The sequence below is a fragment of the Chinchilla lanigera genome, unplaced genomic scaffold, assembly GCF_000276665.1.
Source record: "Chinchilla lanigera isolate Chin_1 unplaced genomic scaffold, ChiLan1.0 scaffold00001, whole genome shotgun sequence".
NCBI classification, from domain to species: domain Eukaryota; kingdom Metazoa; phylum Chordata; class Mammalia; order Rodentia; family Chinchillidae; genus Chinchilla; species Chinchilla lanigera.
The window spans coordinates 11,741,359-11,761,259 of NW_004955402.1; the positions used below are offsets into that span (position 1 = coordinate 11,741,359).

The 19,901-nt window shown below is 45.6% G+C and overlaps 2 protein-coding genes across 2 annotated transcripts in view; both read right to left on the reverse strand.

The window, feature by feature from the left end:
* Npc1 (Niemann-Pick disease, type C1) overlaps positions 1-1,541 on the reverse strand; it is a 43,466-nt gene extending 41,925 nt beyond the window's left edge. Inside the window, exon 1 of the mRNA XM_005372706.2 lies at positions 1,335-1,541. Within this exon, the coding sequence (XP_005372763.1) occupies positions 1,335-1,391 (57 nt within the window). The 5' untranslated portion in view covers positions 1,392-1,541. The remainder of the gene's footprint in view (positions 1-1,334) is intronic.
* An 8,517-nt stretch (positions 1,542-10,058) lies between these two features.
* Ankrd29 (ankyrin repeat domain 29) overlaps positions 10,059-19,901 on the reverse strand; it is a gene marked incomplete at its 5' end in the record, with an annotated part of 24,083 nt that continues 14,240 nt past the window's right edge. Inside the window, 4 exon segments of the mRNA XM_013504248.1 lie at positions 10,059-11,297; positions 13,289-13,387; positions 15,718-15,813; positions 17,733-17,831. Coding sequence (XP_013359702.1) covers positions 11,214-11,297; positions 13,289-13,387; positions 15,718-15,813; positions 17,733-17,831 — 378 coding nt within the window.

Consider the following 19,901-nt stretch of genomic DNA (forward strand, 5'->3'; position numbering starts at 1 on the left):
GCTATAGTACTTACTAAACCCAATAATTCCATAAGGTATTACTTTTATCTTCAGATGAATAACAAGGTCTAGTAATACATGCCTGAAATCCCAGTACTTGGGGGGGCTGAGGCATTACACCTACACAGTGAGTTTAAGGTCAGCCTAAACTACACAGGGAGACCCTGTCTCAACAAACAAACAAACAAACATAAATAAATGAAGCTGCCAAGTGTGGTGGTGCACGCTTATAATCCCAGCACTCAGGAGGCTGAGGCAGGAGGATCGTTTGGAGAATGAAACCTGCCTGGGCTACAAAGTGAGCTCAGGGCCAGCCTGAACTGCATACTGAGACCTTGCCTCAAAAAGACAAAAATAAATAAATAAATAAATAAATAAAACTGAAGCCCAGAGTAAATTACCTAAAACCACAGAGCCAGTGAGTGATCTACGGCTGAACCCACAACCCCATCCCAAACTGCCTCTCTGAAACAGGTTTTCTTTTGCTTTCTCCCAACCAAGCACCTTGGAGTTCATCCTGATACCAGATGTGTGCTCTTCCACAAGCCCACAGACCTCTCTCTTCCCTCACACACACACACAAACACGAGCGCGCGCACATATACACCAACATGCACACACGCAGAAGGAAAGGGTCCTGGATCATCCTGCGAGCACTACACAGAAAAGACAGGTTCTTCTAGTCCGCAGGACCCCTTCTCCGCCCAACACGCCACCTCATCCTCACTGACGGCCTACGTGAAGGGTACCAGGGGCCTAAGGACCCAGAATTCCCAAAGGCTCACTCTTTCATCCCATCTGGTTTCATCAGAAGCACTCACAACCGTAGGCACCCCGCAACCTCACCCCTACGCATAGGTGCGGAGCCGGCGCCCACGGCTACCAAACCTAGGAAAAGCCACCAAAGGACTCGGGACACTGTCCTGTCGCCGGCGAACTGTGACAAGGGGAAATTCAGCTACCCCCGTGGGCCTGTTTCCTGGGACGTTAACAGCGAGGTGGTGAGAAGCAACCCGCACTCCTGGTCTCCTACAGAGTTCGCGTGCGTGCAGATTTTTCCAGTAAATAGAATTAAGTAAGTCAGGTCTCTATCCCTTCCGCCCACGGTCCTCCCCTCTGATGCCACATCCCGGAGCGAGAAATTCAGGGTGTGAACGACACAGCTGAACCGAGCTCAAAGCAGGTCACACAGGCAGCCTCCGCCTCCCAGCCTGCTCGAGACCCCGGCCCGGAGCGCGCGGCGCGAGGCTGGAGCAGCAGAGGCGGGCGCCTCCCCGCACCCGGCCGGGTCCAGCCGCCACCCACCGCCCGCCGGGGTCGCCGGGGCCGCTCACCTGCACCGCGCAGAGCAGCAGCAGGAGGAGGCCGAGGGTCCGGCCGTGCACGCCCATGCTGCCGCCACCGCGCGGGGCTTCGATCCGCCGCCGGCTCCGGCTTGCTCGGCAAGGCGCCCGGGAAGCCGCTCCCCTACCGCGGTCGCTCCAGGTCGGGCGCCTGACCAGGGAGTGAGCCGGCGCGGGCGGTGACGGGCTGCGCGCGCAGGTCAGGAAGGAGGGGGTCCCGAGCCCCTCCCCTTTTAGGCGGGGCCTGTCAGGGGCGGGGCCGACGGGAGGGAGGGGCTGAGTCCAGCCGGTGCCTCCCACACCCGTGACTTCTACTCGGTCCCCAGTCCTGCGGTCTCAGGGTGCGCGGCGTGGGGCTGGGCCTCCCAGACCCGGGCAGCGGACCTCTGGAATTCAGCCCGGGAGGATATTTCTAGAGCTGTGCCAGCAGTGTCTGGTCTCGTTTCCCTTTCTTTTTTTCTCCTGGGTTGGAGAGGGTGGACGAGGTTTTAGCCCTGAGAATGCTTGGAGACGTTTTTCCCATTGAAGACCTTATACCTGGGCCCGGCGTGGTGGCTCAGGCCAGCCATCCCAGCACTCTGGGGGTGCTGAGGCAGGAAGATCGTAAACTCGAGCCCAGCCTGGGCAGCCTGGTGCTTTAGCGAGACCTTGTAATCAATCAGTCCATCAAAAGATTGACCTTGTCCCTAATGTAATGAGTGTTTATTTCGGCTTCGGTAAGTACTCAGCGGTTTTCCTTTCCAAACCCAGTTACGCAAAATACTCCATGCTCAGGGACTATTAACAAAGCTGGCGATGGTGATGCGCAGTGGCGTGACCGCGTGTGATTCCCGTGTGGGGCCGGGCGCGGAGGGGTGGGGCTTCGGCCGCCCTCTGTTTACGGTCCGCCGGACCACACTGGGGAAAGCGCGAGAGCCGCGCCACCTGCTGGCGGAGCCGCGCCCAGCCCGGAGCTCGGGGCAGAGAAAACCCAGTGGTTGCACCAGAGTTGACTTTAAATTCTCGGTAAAGTCACGTAATACAAAAATAAAAGAGAGACATGTTCGTTTTTGAGCCATGCACTTATAAATTTTTCGTCTTGTACTTGTTTTTATGGTACGCATTTCCGATAACTTTCCCCCACATTTCAATTATGCAGGCCGCTAAAATGCATCAGTCAGAACCATTTTGAAGGTAAGAAAAGGGAGGCAAGGGGCTCATTTTTTATTTTTTTGAAACAAGGTCTCTCTATGCAGTTCAGGCTGGCCTTGAGCTCACTTTGTAGCCCAGGCTGGTCTCAAACTCGCAATGATCCTCCTGCCTCAGCTTCCCCAGCGCTGGGATTACAGGCATGCATCACCACGCCCGGCCAAGCTGCCATATTTCTAAGGGAAGCAGGTTTTTGCTGATAAAAGAATTCCATGCTCATGGTAGAAATTTCGAAAATACACAAAAGTTTAGAGATAAGAATTTTTTTAAAATTACATTTAATTCCACCATGATAAATAATTCATGTTACGTTTGTTGTTATTTTCTCCTTTTATGAAAATTGCTTTAATCTGATTGAAATCCTAAGGACTTTTTTTGTTTGCTTAAAGAATACTCAGGGCCTGGGGATTTAGCTCAGCGGCACAGTGCCTGCCTGGCAAGCGCGACGTCGTGAGTTCGATTCCCGGTACCGGGGAAAAAAAAAAAGAAAAAAAGAATACTCAATGCCACTACCTTTGTAAGCGCCATTCAGTGTTGCTTTCCGAATAATAAAGGACAAAACTAGAAGGAAAATAAAATTATTAGAAGTATGATCCTTATACACGTACAGAAACACCCTTCACTAAACTATGCAGTTGAAAACATATACAAGTGTAATTATGACTTTTACAGTAAGTACAGACTTCTAAAGTAAGCAGAAACATGCTATATAGCACACAATTTTCACTGTGGTTTTTTACATTTAGCAATATGATTTTCTTCCTTCCTTCCTTTCTTTCTTTGGCACTAGGGATCGAACTCAGGACCTCATGCTTGCCAGGAAGGTGCTGTGCCACTGAACTCATCCCACAATATGATTTTCTGTCACTATTTTTTGTGTTTTTTTGAGACAGGGTTTTGCTATGTAGCTCAGGCTGCCCTTAAACTCACTATGTAGTTCAGGCTGGCTTTGAACTCACAGCAATGTTCCTGCTTCAGCCTCCTGGATGCTGGGACTATAGGCATATGCTGCCACACCCAGCCTACGTCACTACTTTTAATAGCCATAAAGGGTATTATTACAAGTATATAACACCTCAGAAGTTAGACAGACATGAGTCAGTCTCAGAACAGTGTCTAAGTCAATAAAAACCAGATTACCAATCCACAAAGATTTCAAAACAATCTCTCTCCTTGCATTTCTATTATGATAGACAGCTAAGTTAGATAGAAAGTACTACACAGTCAGAGAGGGATCGGTCTGCCAGGAAATCAGCATTAAAAAAAAAAAAAAAGACATTAGAATTGTAGCTACGGGGGGATCTGAAGAGAGCCAGACCTCAGGATGGAAAACCGATGTCTCCCTAGAGATGAACGACAACTTGAGATCATACTGTATCCCTTCTCGGCTTTTTGGCTGAGATCCAATGGAGATTATACTATAATTAGCACCACCTGGCCCCTGGCCGCAGATAGGTATCAGACACACGGTGGAAGAGCAGAACATCTGGACCCACACTCCCCTCCCTGCCCCAAAATACTTTTGTTCTTTCCAGGTATCCTTGCTATGTACCTCGTTTCCCTATAGATCAGTGTTTGCTAAGCAGCAATACCTGTAATCCTATAGCTTCGGTGTAGTTTGAGCCACTTTATACCCATGCTGTGATTTTGTTGCATAAATTACCCCTGACAAATGGCCTCGGTGGCCACCCGTTCAGGAGCACTGTAGTGGATTGATAACTGGTGGTCAACTTATAACCCCCAGCTGAACTGAGGAAGTGTGGTGCTGGGTGTGGGAGGCCCGCCTGACGACTGTTGCCAGCAGCATAAGAGGCAGACCTGGAGAAGAAGAAGCAGGCTGTTGGGAGCCGAGAGAGGCCGTGGGGAGCTGGCTTTCCTGATGAACTTGGCTGTTTTCATCCTCTGAGGAGCTTGGGACTTCGCTGGCACTGAGAATGGCTTCAGTTCACTTTGGGGAGCTCTGGTCCTCACTTTGAGCATCGCTTCCTGGTTCCGGAGAGGAAGATGGTGCGCTGCCGGCCTCCTGGAAAAGCTTGCTGCGTTGGCTTCCCTGATGGGAACTCGGCCATCCTGATCATCGGAGGAGCTTGGGACTTCACTGTTGCCGAGGATGGCCGTGGTACCTTTTGGGGGAGCTCTGGTTCCTCTGAGCATCACTTCCTGGCTCCAGTGCAGATCCCTCAGCCTGCTAGCATAGGTCCTTCTTCCTGCTGGCACAGACTTTGTAGATTCCACTACTGACCTTTGGGCCTTCCCAGCAGATCCATGAAACAGGCCTGCATGAGACGTTGTCACGGGCTCTGGGCCTCCAGTTGGATTCATGGGAGGCATTGTTATGAGCTCTGGGTATTCAGCTCGACTCATGTAGGACATTGTTGTGGGATCCAGGCCCTCAGCTGGATTCCTTGGTCTTAGTGTGTGGACAGATTTCCTACACTCTTTTGTATACTGTTCTTTGGGTGACTGTTATAAATAATCATATGAAGTATGTGTCCTGTATTATGTTGTTCCCCTTGCAAAATAAGCCCCAAACCAAAACAAGCGCTTTCTTTAATAAACCTGTACCTGCTCTTAGCCTCCTTCGTCCCTTGGAATTCATTCTTCAGTATTCTAGGGACATCAGCTTGGCACGTGTGAGGTCCAGCAGGCCAGGAGTTGTATCTTTCCTGTATCAGTAGTACCTTTCATTTTCCGTTGAATTCCTCCCGTCCCGGAGCTGGTTTGGATTTTGCAAAGCCTCGGATCTTTTTTTCTATTTCCTCTATTTTCTTCATCACGCTACATGACAAAAATCTAAAAGCTATTGAACATTTCCTTTATGGAGAGAGAGGGCAAGGATGATTCAGGACAAAATTATTTCCCTGGAAGATAGAAGGGGAAGGCTTGAGATACTCAATGGGTTTTGATCCACTCCTTTATTTACTTAATCTGCCTCCTATTGGACATTTTCCTTGGCTCTGGTTATTGGCAACAATGACACAGAGAACTGCTTTGTATCTAAAGCTTCTGAGTCATCTACAGGGAAGTATTGGAAAATTTTTATACTGTCACGTCAGAGGACAGGTGCATTGATATTCTGAGTACTGTCAAGTTGCCTTCCAAAGGGATTGCAGTTCATACCTGTGGCAGCAACAGGTGGTGGTGCTGGATTCCACACCCCTTTGCCGACACTTTAATTTATATGTCTGTAATTATAAATGAAAATAAGAATATTTCTATACCTTTATACGTGATTTTAAGGTACAGTGGTGCATGCCTGTAATGCCAGCTACCTGGGAGGCTGGCATTCCAGGCGGGAGGATTGTGAGGTTGAGGCCAGCCTGACAATGGGACGAGAGCCTGTGCTTTTAAAAAATGATTTTTTTTCCTGTGCTCTTCACTTCCTGTTATTTTTTCTATTTTCTATTGATTTATAACAGCTGTTTATTAAGAAAATTAGCCTGTTGATCTAGCATATGTGCTGCAGGTATTTTATTAGCTTGTTTTCAGAGTAAAACTATGTTGCCTGATGTTTCCTGTAAAATTTTAACAATTTCATAAGAACAGTGATCCACCTAGAATTAGGTTGGCGTGAGGAGTCATGTGGCGATCCGGTTTAGGGCTAGGGTGCAGCTCAGTGGTAGTGCAACCCTGCATTTGGTCCCTAGCACCTCAAAAACAAGAAAAACAAAACATCAAAAGAACGTAGTAAGTTAAAAAGAAATAGTTATTGTAGCACAGTCTCTGCCAGCCAGGAATTTGGGTGGTTCTGAGCGGCCCACTCAATCTCTCAAGAGGTTGTGGGAAGACGTCAGCTCAGGGTGGTGTCAGAAGCCTGGTGGGGCTGCAGGATCTGCTCACAGTGTCCTGCAGGCAGGCGGCCTTGCTGCCTTGGTGTCGAGACTGGGCAGCTTCTTCCTGAGGGGCAGACCCAGGAGAAAGCACCGCAGAGCCCGCCTCTTTCAGCTGTAGCCGCAGAGTGACATGCCATTGCTTCTGCCACGCCCTACTGGCCACACAGACCAGCCCTGAGCCTCACAGGAGGGAGACTGTCCAAGGACAAGAACATTACCGGAGAGGGGACCACTGGGCCACCATCCACGTGGCCAACGCCCAGAAGACGCACACAGAGCATTTCTACCACTCAGTAAGCTCATTTGTGCATTTTCCTGGTCAGCATCCTCACCCTCTACCAAGCAAGAGGCAACACTGCTCTGTCTTTTATCACAATAAATTATTTTTGCCCATTCATCAACTTGATATATATGGAACTAGTCCTTTGTATCTGCTTTGTTTCACCCAACGTTGTGTCTATGGCTTCTCTGCTTGCTTGCAGCAGTTCATCCTTTTTTGGTGCTGAGTAGTATTCTATAGTATAAAATATCAGGTTTGTAGGCTCAACATATACCCCTCATTCTTTTGGGTTCTGTTAGAACTCCCTACTTAAGCTAGCTGAATTTTACAGACATGCTCATTTAAAACAGCCTCCAGCTACAACTCATGACTTTAGTGCCAATGGGGACGACTGACTCATCACCAAATGGCTCACTGCTGGTCAGACTTATGGTAAGATGTTACTCACCCCCGTAAGCATGCTGGCGTTGATGGTTCATCCAGCCATGGGTGTGGTGTCACTTCTACTCAGGACACTAGCACTGTGGGAGAACCTTGTGACTCAGCGGTCAGGTTTCATTCAGACTGGCATCCCCTTCTCTGGAGGATTCTGTCCCGCAACACACTTCTGTTTGCTGAAGGTGCTTTTTTCTTGCCAAATCTTTTCTAAAATAGGGAGTCTGACTTTTGTAAACTGAAAGCTTTCTCTCTAAGATGACTCTCAGGCCTTTACGGCAAGTAGGAGCACCAAGAGCATGACCTTCACTAAAGATTAGAAGGTGACGTCCTAGTGTGGGAAGAAAGAAGAACCAGGAATAGGGGAAGTCACTCTTCCAGCTGACAGAGATAAAGCTGATGAGGCATGTTTCACATCCTTTACTTGTTAAAGCACGCATTCTTATTTTTTAGTGATTCTCAAGTACTGCTAGCAGTAAGGGTAAGGATACCAGCAAAGGTTCTAAGACCTTCCCGACTCACTGACTACACACACTCATAACTCAGGGCTAAGGATAGTCAGGTGGCATTGCACAGTGGGAGAGCATCCAAGAGCCATGTGTGTGGAAGAGCTCACGGCAAGATGAGAACGGCAGCGCAGGCTCAGGCTTCTGTACCAACCCTCGCCTGGGAATTAACATGCCCCTTTGAGATCCAGCCCACTCGTGAGACCAGCATTAACCCTTTCAGGAGAATGATCATGATCCAATCACCCCCCACCAGGCCCCACCTCACACCATTACAGCGGGGAATTGGTCTCTACGTGAGTTTTGCGGGGGCAACCCATAGTCCAACCGTAGAAGCACACAATGTGCTTTGTGTTTGGTTTTTTCTTCCTGTATCTTGAAGTAGGACTAAATACAAGGGACATGAATCAAAATGGGACAACGACAGGAAAGATCCTAACATCTCGCGATAACTGCCTCACAAAGCCAGGTTGGAGATTAACTCCAACTTGGAGATTAACAGTGCCTATTTCGTAGGACTGTTGTTTGGGGTAAATGAGAAAATGAATATAAACTTTAAGAGATTATCTACCTAACAATCCCTTGGCAAACATTAGCCGCTGGTTTATTGCTATTGACAATCTGCAACACGTCCTGTGCTCACCACCAATGAAACTCGAAACTCGACTAGTTCCAGCACCAAAACCACCTTGTTATGAAATTAGGAGCTCAGCTTTCCACCCCTACAATCTGCAGGCCCACCTCAAAATGCAGGCGCTTCTGCCTGGTTCCAAGTAGCCTAGGATTAGAGTGGGTTCTTTTCCTCTGCTTTGGTATCGCTCCCAGGGTGGGATGTTGCTGAGACTTAGCTTCTGTGGTCGCAGAGGGTGGAGGGAACAGAGGGAAACCAGAATGGGCGTCGCGGGGCGGGGGGGCTTCTCAAGATCACTGATCTCACTGCTGCAAATGTGTTTCCTACAGAAGTTCTGCAAACCCACTGGGTGTTTCACAATAGAAAGCTATATTGTTAAGGACTGGAGGCCTGGGAGCTTCGTGTACATAAAAACAGAAACCAGGAACTTTCTATTTTCAGTGTTTTCACTGAATGTCTGAATGAAAACCTTTAGGAACCATTATAAATGCTCTCTATAGTAGAAATAACAAAACCATAGGTCCATTAATAAAATAAAGCTAAAGATCTATTTGCGATACCAAATATCGACACAGTAACAGTTGACTTATTCATTCTAAAATTCCATGCATTTAAGAATCTTGCAGAAATGACGTCTCACTAAGAACAAAGGGAAAAAACTGCAAAGGCAAATTGAGTCGTATATTAACTTTATTTTAAATTTCAGCATGGAATGTGTCATCAAACAAGTGTATGCAATTACGAACTTTTGTAGTTCAATTAAGCAGATGATTTGCATAGGAATCACTAGTTTTAAGTCTTAGGATGCACAGTTAACTGAAATGTGAATTAGGTTAAATAAAGCAAGAGTCACTCAAATGTGTGCAAACTAAAATGCAATTTTTAAAATAACAGGCTTTGCCGGGCGTGGTGGCACATGCCTGTAATGCCAGCACTTGGGAGGCTGAGGCAGGAAGACTGCCATGAGTTCAAGGCCAGCCTGGGCTATACAAAAAAGACCCTCTCTTGAAAAAAAAAACAGAAAACAATAACAGGCTTTTTGTTCAGTCTTTGGTAGATGATTAATCATCTTCCCTGATATGGATAATATAATGATTGTTCTAAGATATACACCCCTTACCTACAGTACGAAGGCATCCATTAAATGTCGTTAAAGCTACTGGATTCATTCTTATGGCCCCAGTATTGTTAGAGAATATTCACATAAAACAATCTAAGGACTAGCCCAGTGACAAAATGCCTTAGTAAAAACATTAAGTTTATAATTTGTGTTGTTTTGGATCAGTGATGAGCCAACTGTTTTTGGCAAAAGGGTTAACTAAAGGGAGAAATATAAAGTACTTAAGGCCACATTCTTTTCCTCCTCAAAATGAATACAGCTTTTTGAAATTCCCATCGGAGAAAATGTGCACTTGTATAACTGACTAAAAGAATGTCAATAAGGAAACTGGCACTGCTTTCTAGCTACCAAGATGTTTTGTATCTGTGTTTTGGCAACGGACTTGTCTAATCTTTCATCTTGAAATGAGATTGAGGATTTTTGCATAGCCAGTCCGGCTGCCTCTCTGAGGGCTGCGAGTTGCTCCTGACTAGCTTTGCTTGTGATACTGACCAAAATATATTGATTTTTACTGCATTAATCATAAGCACATTTAAGGAAATATTTTCTAATTTCAGAAATCACATTCTACCATTTACTGCCTTAAAGATGATGTTTTTAGTTCCACAGGTAGTCAAAGAAAAGTTATTTTGGGATTATAGCATTTCCCTCCATTTGAACATGTCTCTCCATAGAACATTGGCTGGAAACCAGTGAGAACATGAGCAAGAAAGCTAACAATGTGCAAAAAACAGAAACAATATGGGTGTTTATTATGGTAGATTACTGGAAAAAGGTTTAATTTTTGTCAGTGCAGTTAGGCATGGACAGAGGCAGTGAGACACCATTGATCAAAAAGTACACTGAATATAATTTTTAGTCCCTTGAAAATAATTCAATAAAATTCAGGATTCTTTCTTGGAATCAATCAACCCAAGAACATGCATAGATGAGTGCTTATTAAATACTAACAGGCATCTTTTAGTACATATACTCCTGTCATAGCAGCATATCATACTGGTATATATCACATTTTATCTAAGGACCTTAAAACCAAAGTATCGAGCAAAGTGGTACTGGAAGTCCAAGATTCCAGAGGAAATTAGGTCTACCTACTCATGGTGTGGGAAACAGACTCCCAGAATAGGATGAAAGTAAATGCTCAAAGGGACAAGTCTAAATTTCTCATGGTTTGTACTTTTCTGGACTTCCAAATTTGCCATTGGTGTCCTAGCGTACCTATAATGCCAAGTAAGTGAAAGTAATTTTTACGTGTCAGGAATGAGAAGGGGATTAATTAGCAAACATACAGTTTGTCTTTCCTCTAGTGCACTAGTCCATCTTTGAATAGCATGTGGCGGAATGTCACAAGTTGCTTTCTAATAAGTGCAGGTTTGAACCTTATTGATTCCCAGTAACCATGGTTATAATCTTTGGGTGGAAGAAAACATTTCTGGAACGACATACATATATATGTAAAATATGATGGATCTATACACTGTAGCACACCTACATTTAACAAATAAGCAAAAGCACAGTCTTCCCATCTGTTAAAGTAACGAAGCTTCCTGTCCCCTTGCTTAGTATTGGAAACCCCGTCTAACTTCAAGGGTAACTGGGAGACCCGTTAGCACAGTTGTCAAGGAGTTTCTGTGGAACCTGTCAATACGCCAGGCCTGCAGCTGAGTGCCGGGCAGTATGAGGAGCCCACTGTAATTTAGGGAAGGGACCCCCAAGTTCCCCTTCTTCACTTGGTGTGCCAAGCACAGGGACCCCCAGGGTGCGCTTTCTGGGCATATTTGTTCTTAAAAGAATTTCCAATCCTCTTTGAAAAGTAATTTCTTTCTTGACAGTGTGAATAAGATTTCTTTTGTCTTTCTGTCAAATATGCAACTAAGTTAGCTCTTCCTCTGACCTTCTTTACTTCGGAGGAGACGCAAGATACGTTCATTTTTGGTTAGTTCTGCTGGAAGTTCATTGGCCTGAAAGAGGATGAGATGAATGTCAGTGAATGCCCACAGCTGGCTGGTTTGAGGGCCTGCAAAGAGGGCTCCTGACCCACACTTTCCCCTTGAGTATGGAAACCCCTACTGGACTCTCTTTATATTAAGGTAAAACAAAGATCTCCTTCAAATGTATAAATGTCATGTGTTGCTTTTTTATCTCATTGTTAAAGTTATCTTTCTGTCCACTCAGATCCTCATCAGACTAATCCCTGGAGGGCAGAGCCTACATCTTATAAATCATTAAGCATTGTTTTTGTTTTTTTATATTTTACTTTGGGACAGGGTCTTGCTAAATTGACCAGGTCTGGCTCAAATTTGCATTCCTTCTGTCTCAGCCTCCCAGAATGCTGGGATTACAAGTGTGAACCACCAAGTCTAGCTAGATCCATCTACTGAAAGGGGTACCTCTTTCCCTTGCAGGATTTATAATACCATGTACTGTTCATTTGGAAAATATTTGTTCACTGAGTTATGCAGATCCTCTAAATGTTGACACATTTTATTGTGCTATATTGAGCAGAACACATTCATTTGTATTGTGATTCATCAGAAAAGCTTTTTTGGACTGGGAAGCCGTTCAGCTCACTTCTTTGTGAAGGTACTAACATGTCCTCTTCGCCTTAATTCAGCCCTGGATAACTCATCAACAAAGACTGATTTCTAGGAAGTCTATGTACAAAGTCTAAAGACAAAGTCTAAAAGAAAGGCAGTTATGACTTCAAGTGGCTTATCTCACAGTGAGGCCAGCTCATGGAAAACAAACCTGAGTATCTCAGGAAGAGATAAGTAGAAAGTTTATCCTCAAGCACTTCAATGCTAGGAATAATACTTCTATATGCTAAGTAAAATTGGGGGAAAAAGTGATCCTGGGTTCTGGCTTATTGTTTAACCAGCACTTCTTAACAGTTCCTTTTCAAAATGTCACAAAATTATATATGTGTATGTGTGTTTGTGCATGGTATGAAGAGTGTATATTGTATACATATGTATATATGTATATACATACATGTACATATGTATAGAGCTGTATATTTATTTATTTTTGCAATGTTGGGAATGAAACTCAGGGTCTCATATGTGCTAGGCAAGTGCTATACCACTGAGCTATACCTCTATCTCAGTTGTTTTTTTTTTTTTGGTACCAGGAATTGAACTCGCGACCTTGAGCTTGCAGGCAGGTGCTGTGCCACTGAGCTATATCCCCAGCCCTATACTCTATCTCTGTTTTTGTTTTTATTATTAAAAATGTTAACACAGTAATGGACACATATAAAAATTCAGAGTACATGAGTATGGAGTAAAGTGAAAATTTCTTTTCATATCTTCCCTTATCAATAAATGTCAACGCCAGGTCCTCCTTCTGTGATTAGTCATTTAGACCTTGGCAGAAATCCCCCTCCCAATCTGTTTATTAAGTAAATATAGCCCAAAGCAGATGTCAACAGAAGTGAGTAGAATAACAATCCTTTCTTTAATCGTTATTGTGTACTTGCTGACTTCCAAGTATAGCCTAGTTGTAAACTAAGGATTTAGAATTATATATTTTAAAAAGAGTTGGTGTTATAACCAAGGCATGTAGCCCTATGAACAATATAAAGGTAATATTTTCCCAAGTGGTCACCAAATAGCACAAGCAACTTTGAAGAGAAGAACATCACACTTATGGGATGGTGATAAACTACCAGAACTGGACATTTTCAGGGGACATCTCTGATGACAGAACATCATTGCTTATTTCTCATAATGATCACCCCCCTATCCAGGTCAGGAGCCTGCACCACTGTTAATGGAAAACCATTGACGATGTGGGTCCAAGAATAACCTACTAACAGTGACCTTGTGTGCCCATCTCGTGCACAGTTTAAGTAGGAAGAGAGTGACCAGAGCCAGAGAGACAGCTTAGGAGGATGTTGCCTTGCCTCTTTGCACACGGCCCGATGGAGTTAAACAACAGGTTAAGTGAGTACCTTGTTTCTCAGGGCTGGGTCCGCCCCTGCTTCCAGGAGCAGGGCAACTGTTTTAATATTCCCGCTTAGCACCGCTGCATGGAGAGCTGTTGTGCCATTCTAAGAGAAAATGACAGCATGTGTCAGGAGTGACTTACAGCCACCAGCACGTCGCTTGGCTTTCGTCATAAACCGTCTTGGAGATGAGACCGCAACGTCAGAGTCTTCCCCTTGTCTTCCCCTGTAGTTTGAAAGTCACATCACCACCTAACATAGTGTCCTTAGATGCACAGCTGTGGTCAGCAGAAATACTGCCCATGTTCTGTGCAAGGGAAACATGGAAGCCAGCCCCCAGGGCGTGCATGACTTCATGGTTGCTCAGGTAACTTCAGAACTTGATGCAGAAAAAACAGCGGTATAGTGTTAAGCTGTCTTTTCTAGGAGTCTTTGCATTTTTGGTGAGCCACTTCCAGGAGGACTGGAGGACCAGCCATGTGGCCAGTGTCCACTGTCAGGCCAGAAACACTCTCCCCACTGGGGGGGTGGGGCAGGAGAGACTGTGGAGTTACAGGGCTTAAGGGGAAGTCTCAAGGCCACTTCCCTGAGCCCAGGTCAGACCAGATCTGAGCACAGAAGGGCCTAGTAGATGGGTTGCGGACATTAAGAAACTTAGCACAAATATTTATTAAAATAGGGGAGCAGCTGAAAGCAGCATATAGCTGCATCTGGGAGCGGAGAAGAGTAACGAAACCCACCTATCAATGATGAGTGGTGGGGCTGGGGATTTAGCTCAGCGGCAAAAGCGCCTGCCTCGCAAGCACAAGGTCGTGAGTTCGGTTCCCAGTACCGGAGAAAAACCAAAACCAAAAAAAAAAAAAAAAAATGATGAGTGGTAACAGTACACTGGTTCCAGAAGGTATTTATATGTGTAAGTTGTACCCAAGTGCAAACTTGGTCTCCTAATTAATAACTTGTAATAAGAACCACTTAGGTTTTGTACAAGGAAGATGTCACACCCAGAGAAAGGTTCCAGCAAAGGAACATTTTTCTATGGTTGCTTCCGTAATTGTATGAAAATTCACTAACCTGGTGACACTTTGTAAACCTAAATCTTAACCAGTGTATCAACTTCCATTTTTAGCAAATGGCTAAAAAAAAAAACCAAAAGCCAAAAAACAAGACCTGTTAGAGATAAGACTGGATATTGCAAAGTCCATTTCTAAAGCTCCTCCCTTTTGTCCATAGAATTCACTTTTATAGATGATATGTTCTTACATTATAAGTTTTAACAAGTGCCACTTTCTGGTCTGGATTCCAGGTTTATGGAAGATTAGGAGGGGCTCGTTAGGAGAGTGCAGAGGGCCAATACGTGACAACAGCAGCTCTGCATTAGCTGTCAGCAAGAATGGAGTCCAAACATGCACAGCGCAGATATAAGGATCCTAAAAGCTCTTGGAGCCATTCAGGGCAAAAAGATTCTATACACATTGGTAGACCAGAGGGCACAGCCCCAAACTACTAAGTCACTGTGCCAAGTTAGAAAAGACTTAGCACCCTCTAAGGAAGCAGGGATATACGTACTTGGGGGTCAGCAAGCTAGGGCCTTGGGTCAAGTCTAGACCACAGCCTGTTTTGTAGTCCTATGAGCTAAGGGCTGTTTTTGCATTTAAAAATGATGTTGAAGAAGAATAAAAGGGGAATATTTTATAATAAGTGAAAATATGGTATTTCATAACTACAGCATGCGCAAGTGAAGTTTACGGGGACACAGCCCCGTTCTTTTGTTTCTTTCCCCAGCTGCTTTCCTGCAGCCATAGCAGGGCTGAGCAGCTTTGGCAGAACCCACACAGCCTGCAGAGCCTACAATTTTTACTGCCTGGCCCTTTACAGAGTTTGCTGACCCCTGATACATGCCACAGTTAAGAAAGATTTTGGTCCAAAATGATAAAAGCTTACCAAAGAATTGCTGGGCTCTGTTTTCTGGAAGACTCGAGACTTGGGAAAGTCATATATCCTTAAATTTGCAGGCATTTGAAGCTAATTTTATTTCATTTAAGGTAACCAAGCAGAATGGTTCTCTGCTCAGGATAACGGAAAGAAGGACATAACTGGGCATTCTTTCTTGATTTCACAGCTCTTTCAAATGACACCAATATAGTCTACTTTTCATTTACCAGTTTCATTACTATTATATTTTTTTCCTGGAAAACTAGGTACTGGTAGGTACTGGCAGACTCTGTTTTTTTTTTTTTTTCAATCTTCTCATTCCTGCCATGTGTCTTTAGCAACAAGTTGGAAGCGTGTTCCAGTACCATAAAAAAAAGAAAGACAAGTAAAAAGAATATATTAACGAGGCTGATTATACTCAAATTCTATTGGAGTCCCCAGTATAGGCTTCTTTTCTAACCTAGTTCCTTTATAGATTGGTATAATTTTTCTTTAGGTCTTACCTTCAAAAGACCGAGCGTGGGTGAGAATTTAAGCAGCTCTTCTATAACATCATTATACCCCTTGTTGGCTGCTTTCAACAGTGCTGTGGTTCCATCCTGAGCAGAGAATGGGAAGTAAAAGTTGATTATACACACATGTGTGTGCTGACTCTGAAAAAAAATGTCAGTTGAGAACTGGCAGCAAAGTATTTGTGCCAGAAAAGGCAAAAATCAGCCTATACTGTGTCTCCATGTAGCTGCATTTTAGAGCAGGGTAAGCAGTTAGTTTTGCATGAAAGAAGATGAGACACAGTGCGTGACTATTTGTATCAGTGGTGGCAAACCTGTGGCACACATGCCACAGCAGCCTGATCACAGAAAGCTCTAAAAGGTTCACCATCTGGGGCTGGAGATTTAGCTCAGCGGCAAAGCGCCTGCCTGGCAAGCACAAGGTCGTGAGTTCGGTTCCCGGTACCGGAGAAAAACCAAAAAAAAAAAAAAAAACAAAAACAAACAAACAAAAAATAAATAAAAGGTTCGCCATCACTGGCTTATATGATCTTTGAACTCTGCCATTTGGGAATTTGTTCCTCACAAGAACTCCAAACATGTGTTTTTAAGGAACTGATGGCCCCAAGAGCTGTTCTCTGCTGTTATTAATGACTTCACAAGAATTGTTTAACCGCCTTTACTGATTTAAACTATTGCTGAGCTTGAGTTCTTATTTTAAAAATTTATATAAACTTGTAGGGGAAGAGGGAAGATAGATTGAAATGTGTTTAAGAAAAAAGAATGAGAAGGAAGGAAGAGGAGGCAGAAGAGGGCAAAGACAAATTCAATAACATTCAGCTTCTGAGGGGCTGGGGATTTAGCTCAGTGGCACAGCGCCTGCCTGGCAAGCATGAGGTCATGAGTTTGATTCCCGGTACTGGAAAAACAAACTAAAAAAAAAAAAAAGAACATTCAGCTTCTGTCATTCATCATTTTTTTTAATTTTAAAGAGGAAAAAGCAATAAAAACAACGATACAGGGTTTCAAAACAAGATAATCAAAGAATCAACAACTGGGATCTTCTCTTGTTAGAAAGTTTTTGCACATCAAAAGAAATCACCAACAGAGTAAAAGACAACCCACAGAGTGGGAAAAAGTTTTAGCCAATTGTCCCTCAGACAAAGGACTTCTATCTAGAACATATAAAGAATTAAAAAAAAAATCAAACCCCCAAAATTCAAAGACCCAATCAAAAAATGGGCATCTGAGATGAATATGTACTTCTCTGATGAAGAAATATGAATGGCAAAAGTATATGAAAAAATGTTCAACATCTGTCATCATTTTTGACTCAAGAAGGCTTCCCGATTTCCTTAGAGACTGGCTCTCCGTGGCCAGGGCCCTACCTTGGCCTGCCATTAGGGCTTATCTGGCTTCAGATAAGAAAGAAGCCAGCAGAGGTTTTTTTCCTTCCTGGATTCAGAGACGGTGGGAAGAAAGAGAGGTAAGGACAGAGGGCAGTGAAGTGGTCAGGGAGGTACCGTCAGATTTCTCTCTTCGGGCTTGGAAGAAGGTGGGTCGCATAATCAAAGGTAATGCAAAGGCAAAGAAGCCAGATACAGGGAGACAAAAAGCAAAGAGCGGGGTGTGGGCCGGCTCTCGCCAAGCTGCTCCTTGCTCCGGTGGGCTGCGGGGTCAGTGAGGCGGAGTCAGAGTGCAGCGATAGCAGGCACAGGGGGATGTGTGCGGGGGGTCTGCAGCGACCAGAGGCAGGGGTGCGGGGCAGGCGGCTGAGACACAGCCCGCCTCCTGCCCCAGGTCAAAGAGGACTCTATCTCCCCAGGCGGCGGACAACGAGCCAGCACCACCCGAAAAGTTTCCACCGAACCGGACTTTGTTTTCCAACTAAAGAGCAGGCAGATTTGAGAGGCAGCCCAGGTGAGCTGCAGACTAAATAAACACCCCTCCCTGTGCGTACACCTGCTGGATCTGGGGATTGCTGGCTTTGCGGGTGGCGCCGGCGTCCCTGTCCCTTGGGCACTCACACTGCGCGCGGCGTCGCGCTCGGCTCCGCGCAGCAGCATCACGCGCACCACCTCGCTGTGGCCCATCTGTGACGCGATCCATAGGGGCGCCGTTCCGTCCTGCGGGGAGAGGAGGCCACAGCGTGTCAACCCACCCGGTCCCAGGCCTGCGGGGACACCGGTTCCCAAAGTTAAAACCCTGGGAAAGAGCCTCCCAGGCCCACTCTGCAGCTGAGCCCTGCACCCCTGAGTTACCCAGGGAGGAGTAGGATGTCCTCAGCCCTGGACACAACGTGAGTTCCGCAGTGCCTGTACTTGACTGACGGCCAGTGTCCAGTTTTTGGCTGATAAATTGAGCCATTTTAGCTTGGATTTTTTAACCGTAGAGTCTGGCACCACTCCGTGAAGGCTGTGTGGGAACCGTGCTCTCGGGGGAGTGGAACTAAGCAGAACCAAGTTGGACACACCCACAGAGAAAAGCCCGCTGACCTTACTTCTGCCCCAAATCGTGCATTTCTCCCCTTCCTGGTGGGTCACCTAAGGTGCTCAGCGTGCACCCTGCCCAGCAGAGCCCTTCCTGCCCACAGAAGAGTGGTCATTTTCCTTTGAGGCGGGGTCTGAGGGTCAGAGCACTCAACACCTTTCTCCTACTCCCCTTTGTTGGTGTCCAAAATACCCTACAGCCACATTTGCCTTAGAAGAGTTTAGGTTCATTTTATGTGGAAGGTGATGCATCTTCTAGAACCGGACACACACTAATTAGCAGGACAACATTTTGGGCAGCATTTCCTGTGTGTTAGTCCCCTTTTCCATGAACACAAGGCCACAGTGCTGAGACGGCTGCTCCAGGGAGGAAAAGGTAAAACATCCACCGGTGGTTCCTGCCCAAAGGAAGGGAAAAAGGAAGAGGCCTCCAGAGCAGGAAGGAGAAGCTAAGGAGATGGGTACGTTCTCCTCACTCTCTGGGCTGAATCTGGGTGAGTGTGGGAGAAGGAGGCAAATAAGTTGACTGTAGTAGAAACATCCAGCTAATTTCTGGGGAAGTCCAGGCAGGAAAGAATTTTTCTACCTCTTAGACTTAGCCCAGAAAAATCACCAGCCCCATGGAGAGGCCCTGAGAGATAGAAGAGAATTGGTGGTGGGTGACGTTTGGGCCAGTGGGTCAGAGACTCCCCTCATCCCCACGGCCCACATCCAGCCTGTGTCTGGTATCCAGGAGTCGCTGGCTCCCTGTGGGAAATCAGAGGTGCTGAGGAAACAGTGGCCTAGAGTAAGCCCAGATTGGGAAGACGGGCGCAGAGAGGAGCGGCTTCGTGAGCAGAGACCAGAGTGAGACCAGTACTATGGTGGGACCAGCTGCACCTCTGGGTACCGGGGCAGGATGCATGGGAACCCGTGCAAAGTTCAGGCTTCAGTCTCCCCAACACCAGGGTGACAGTCTGACTTCTGAGAACTTAGGTCACATTAGAGAGAAAGACAAGAGGAGGAAGCAGAATTCAGAACTGGCTAAATTTAACCTCTGAAGTCATTGTAATACAGGCTGGTTTATCCATCCACGGGAAAGTGGGCTGAAGACCAAAGTGATGCAGTTATGGTATATAAAGTTACATTTTCTGCGACTGTGTGTAATTTCAACCCAGCCTACTAGCCAAAACAGGGGCAGGACAAATGAGAAGGGACCAAGACTTTTCAGTAGGGTGGCAGAAGATGGCAACTCAGAAGCCTAAGGGTGCTGAGAGGCGGTCACAGGATTTGGTGGCTCTGTCTTGGAGAAATGGGGTGAAGAGGCGCTGATACAAAGGCTAGAGCAATAGAAAAGATACTTTTTACCTGCCTTGGGCTTTTTCCAGGCCTCTTGGAAGTATGCTAGCCTCTGATATTATTTCACCTTAATTCATACTTCTAGTTTACTAAGCACTTCTACATTCTTTTTAAAAATTTAATTGTTCCAACTTATGACTTAAGCATTCATTCAGACAACCAGGAATCATTAAGCATCTTCTACATCAGAGGCAAGAAATGAAAGATGGAGTCTTTCAATGTAAAGGAGAAGAGACGCGGACACTGGACCTTTCTATATGACTGCAGGGCTACATTAAAGTATGGACAACAGGGGCTGGGGATTTAGCTCAGCGGCAAAAGCGCCTGCCTGTCAAGCGCAAGGTCGTGAGTTCGGTTCCCGGTACCGGA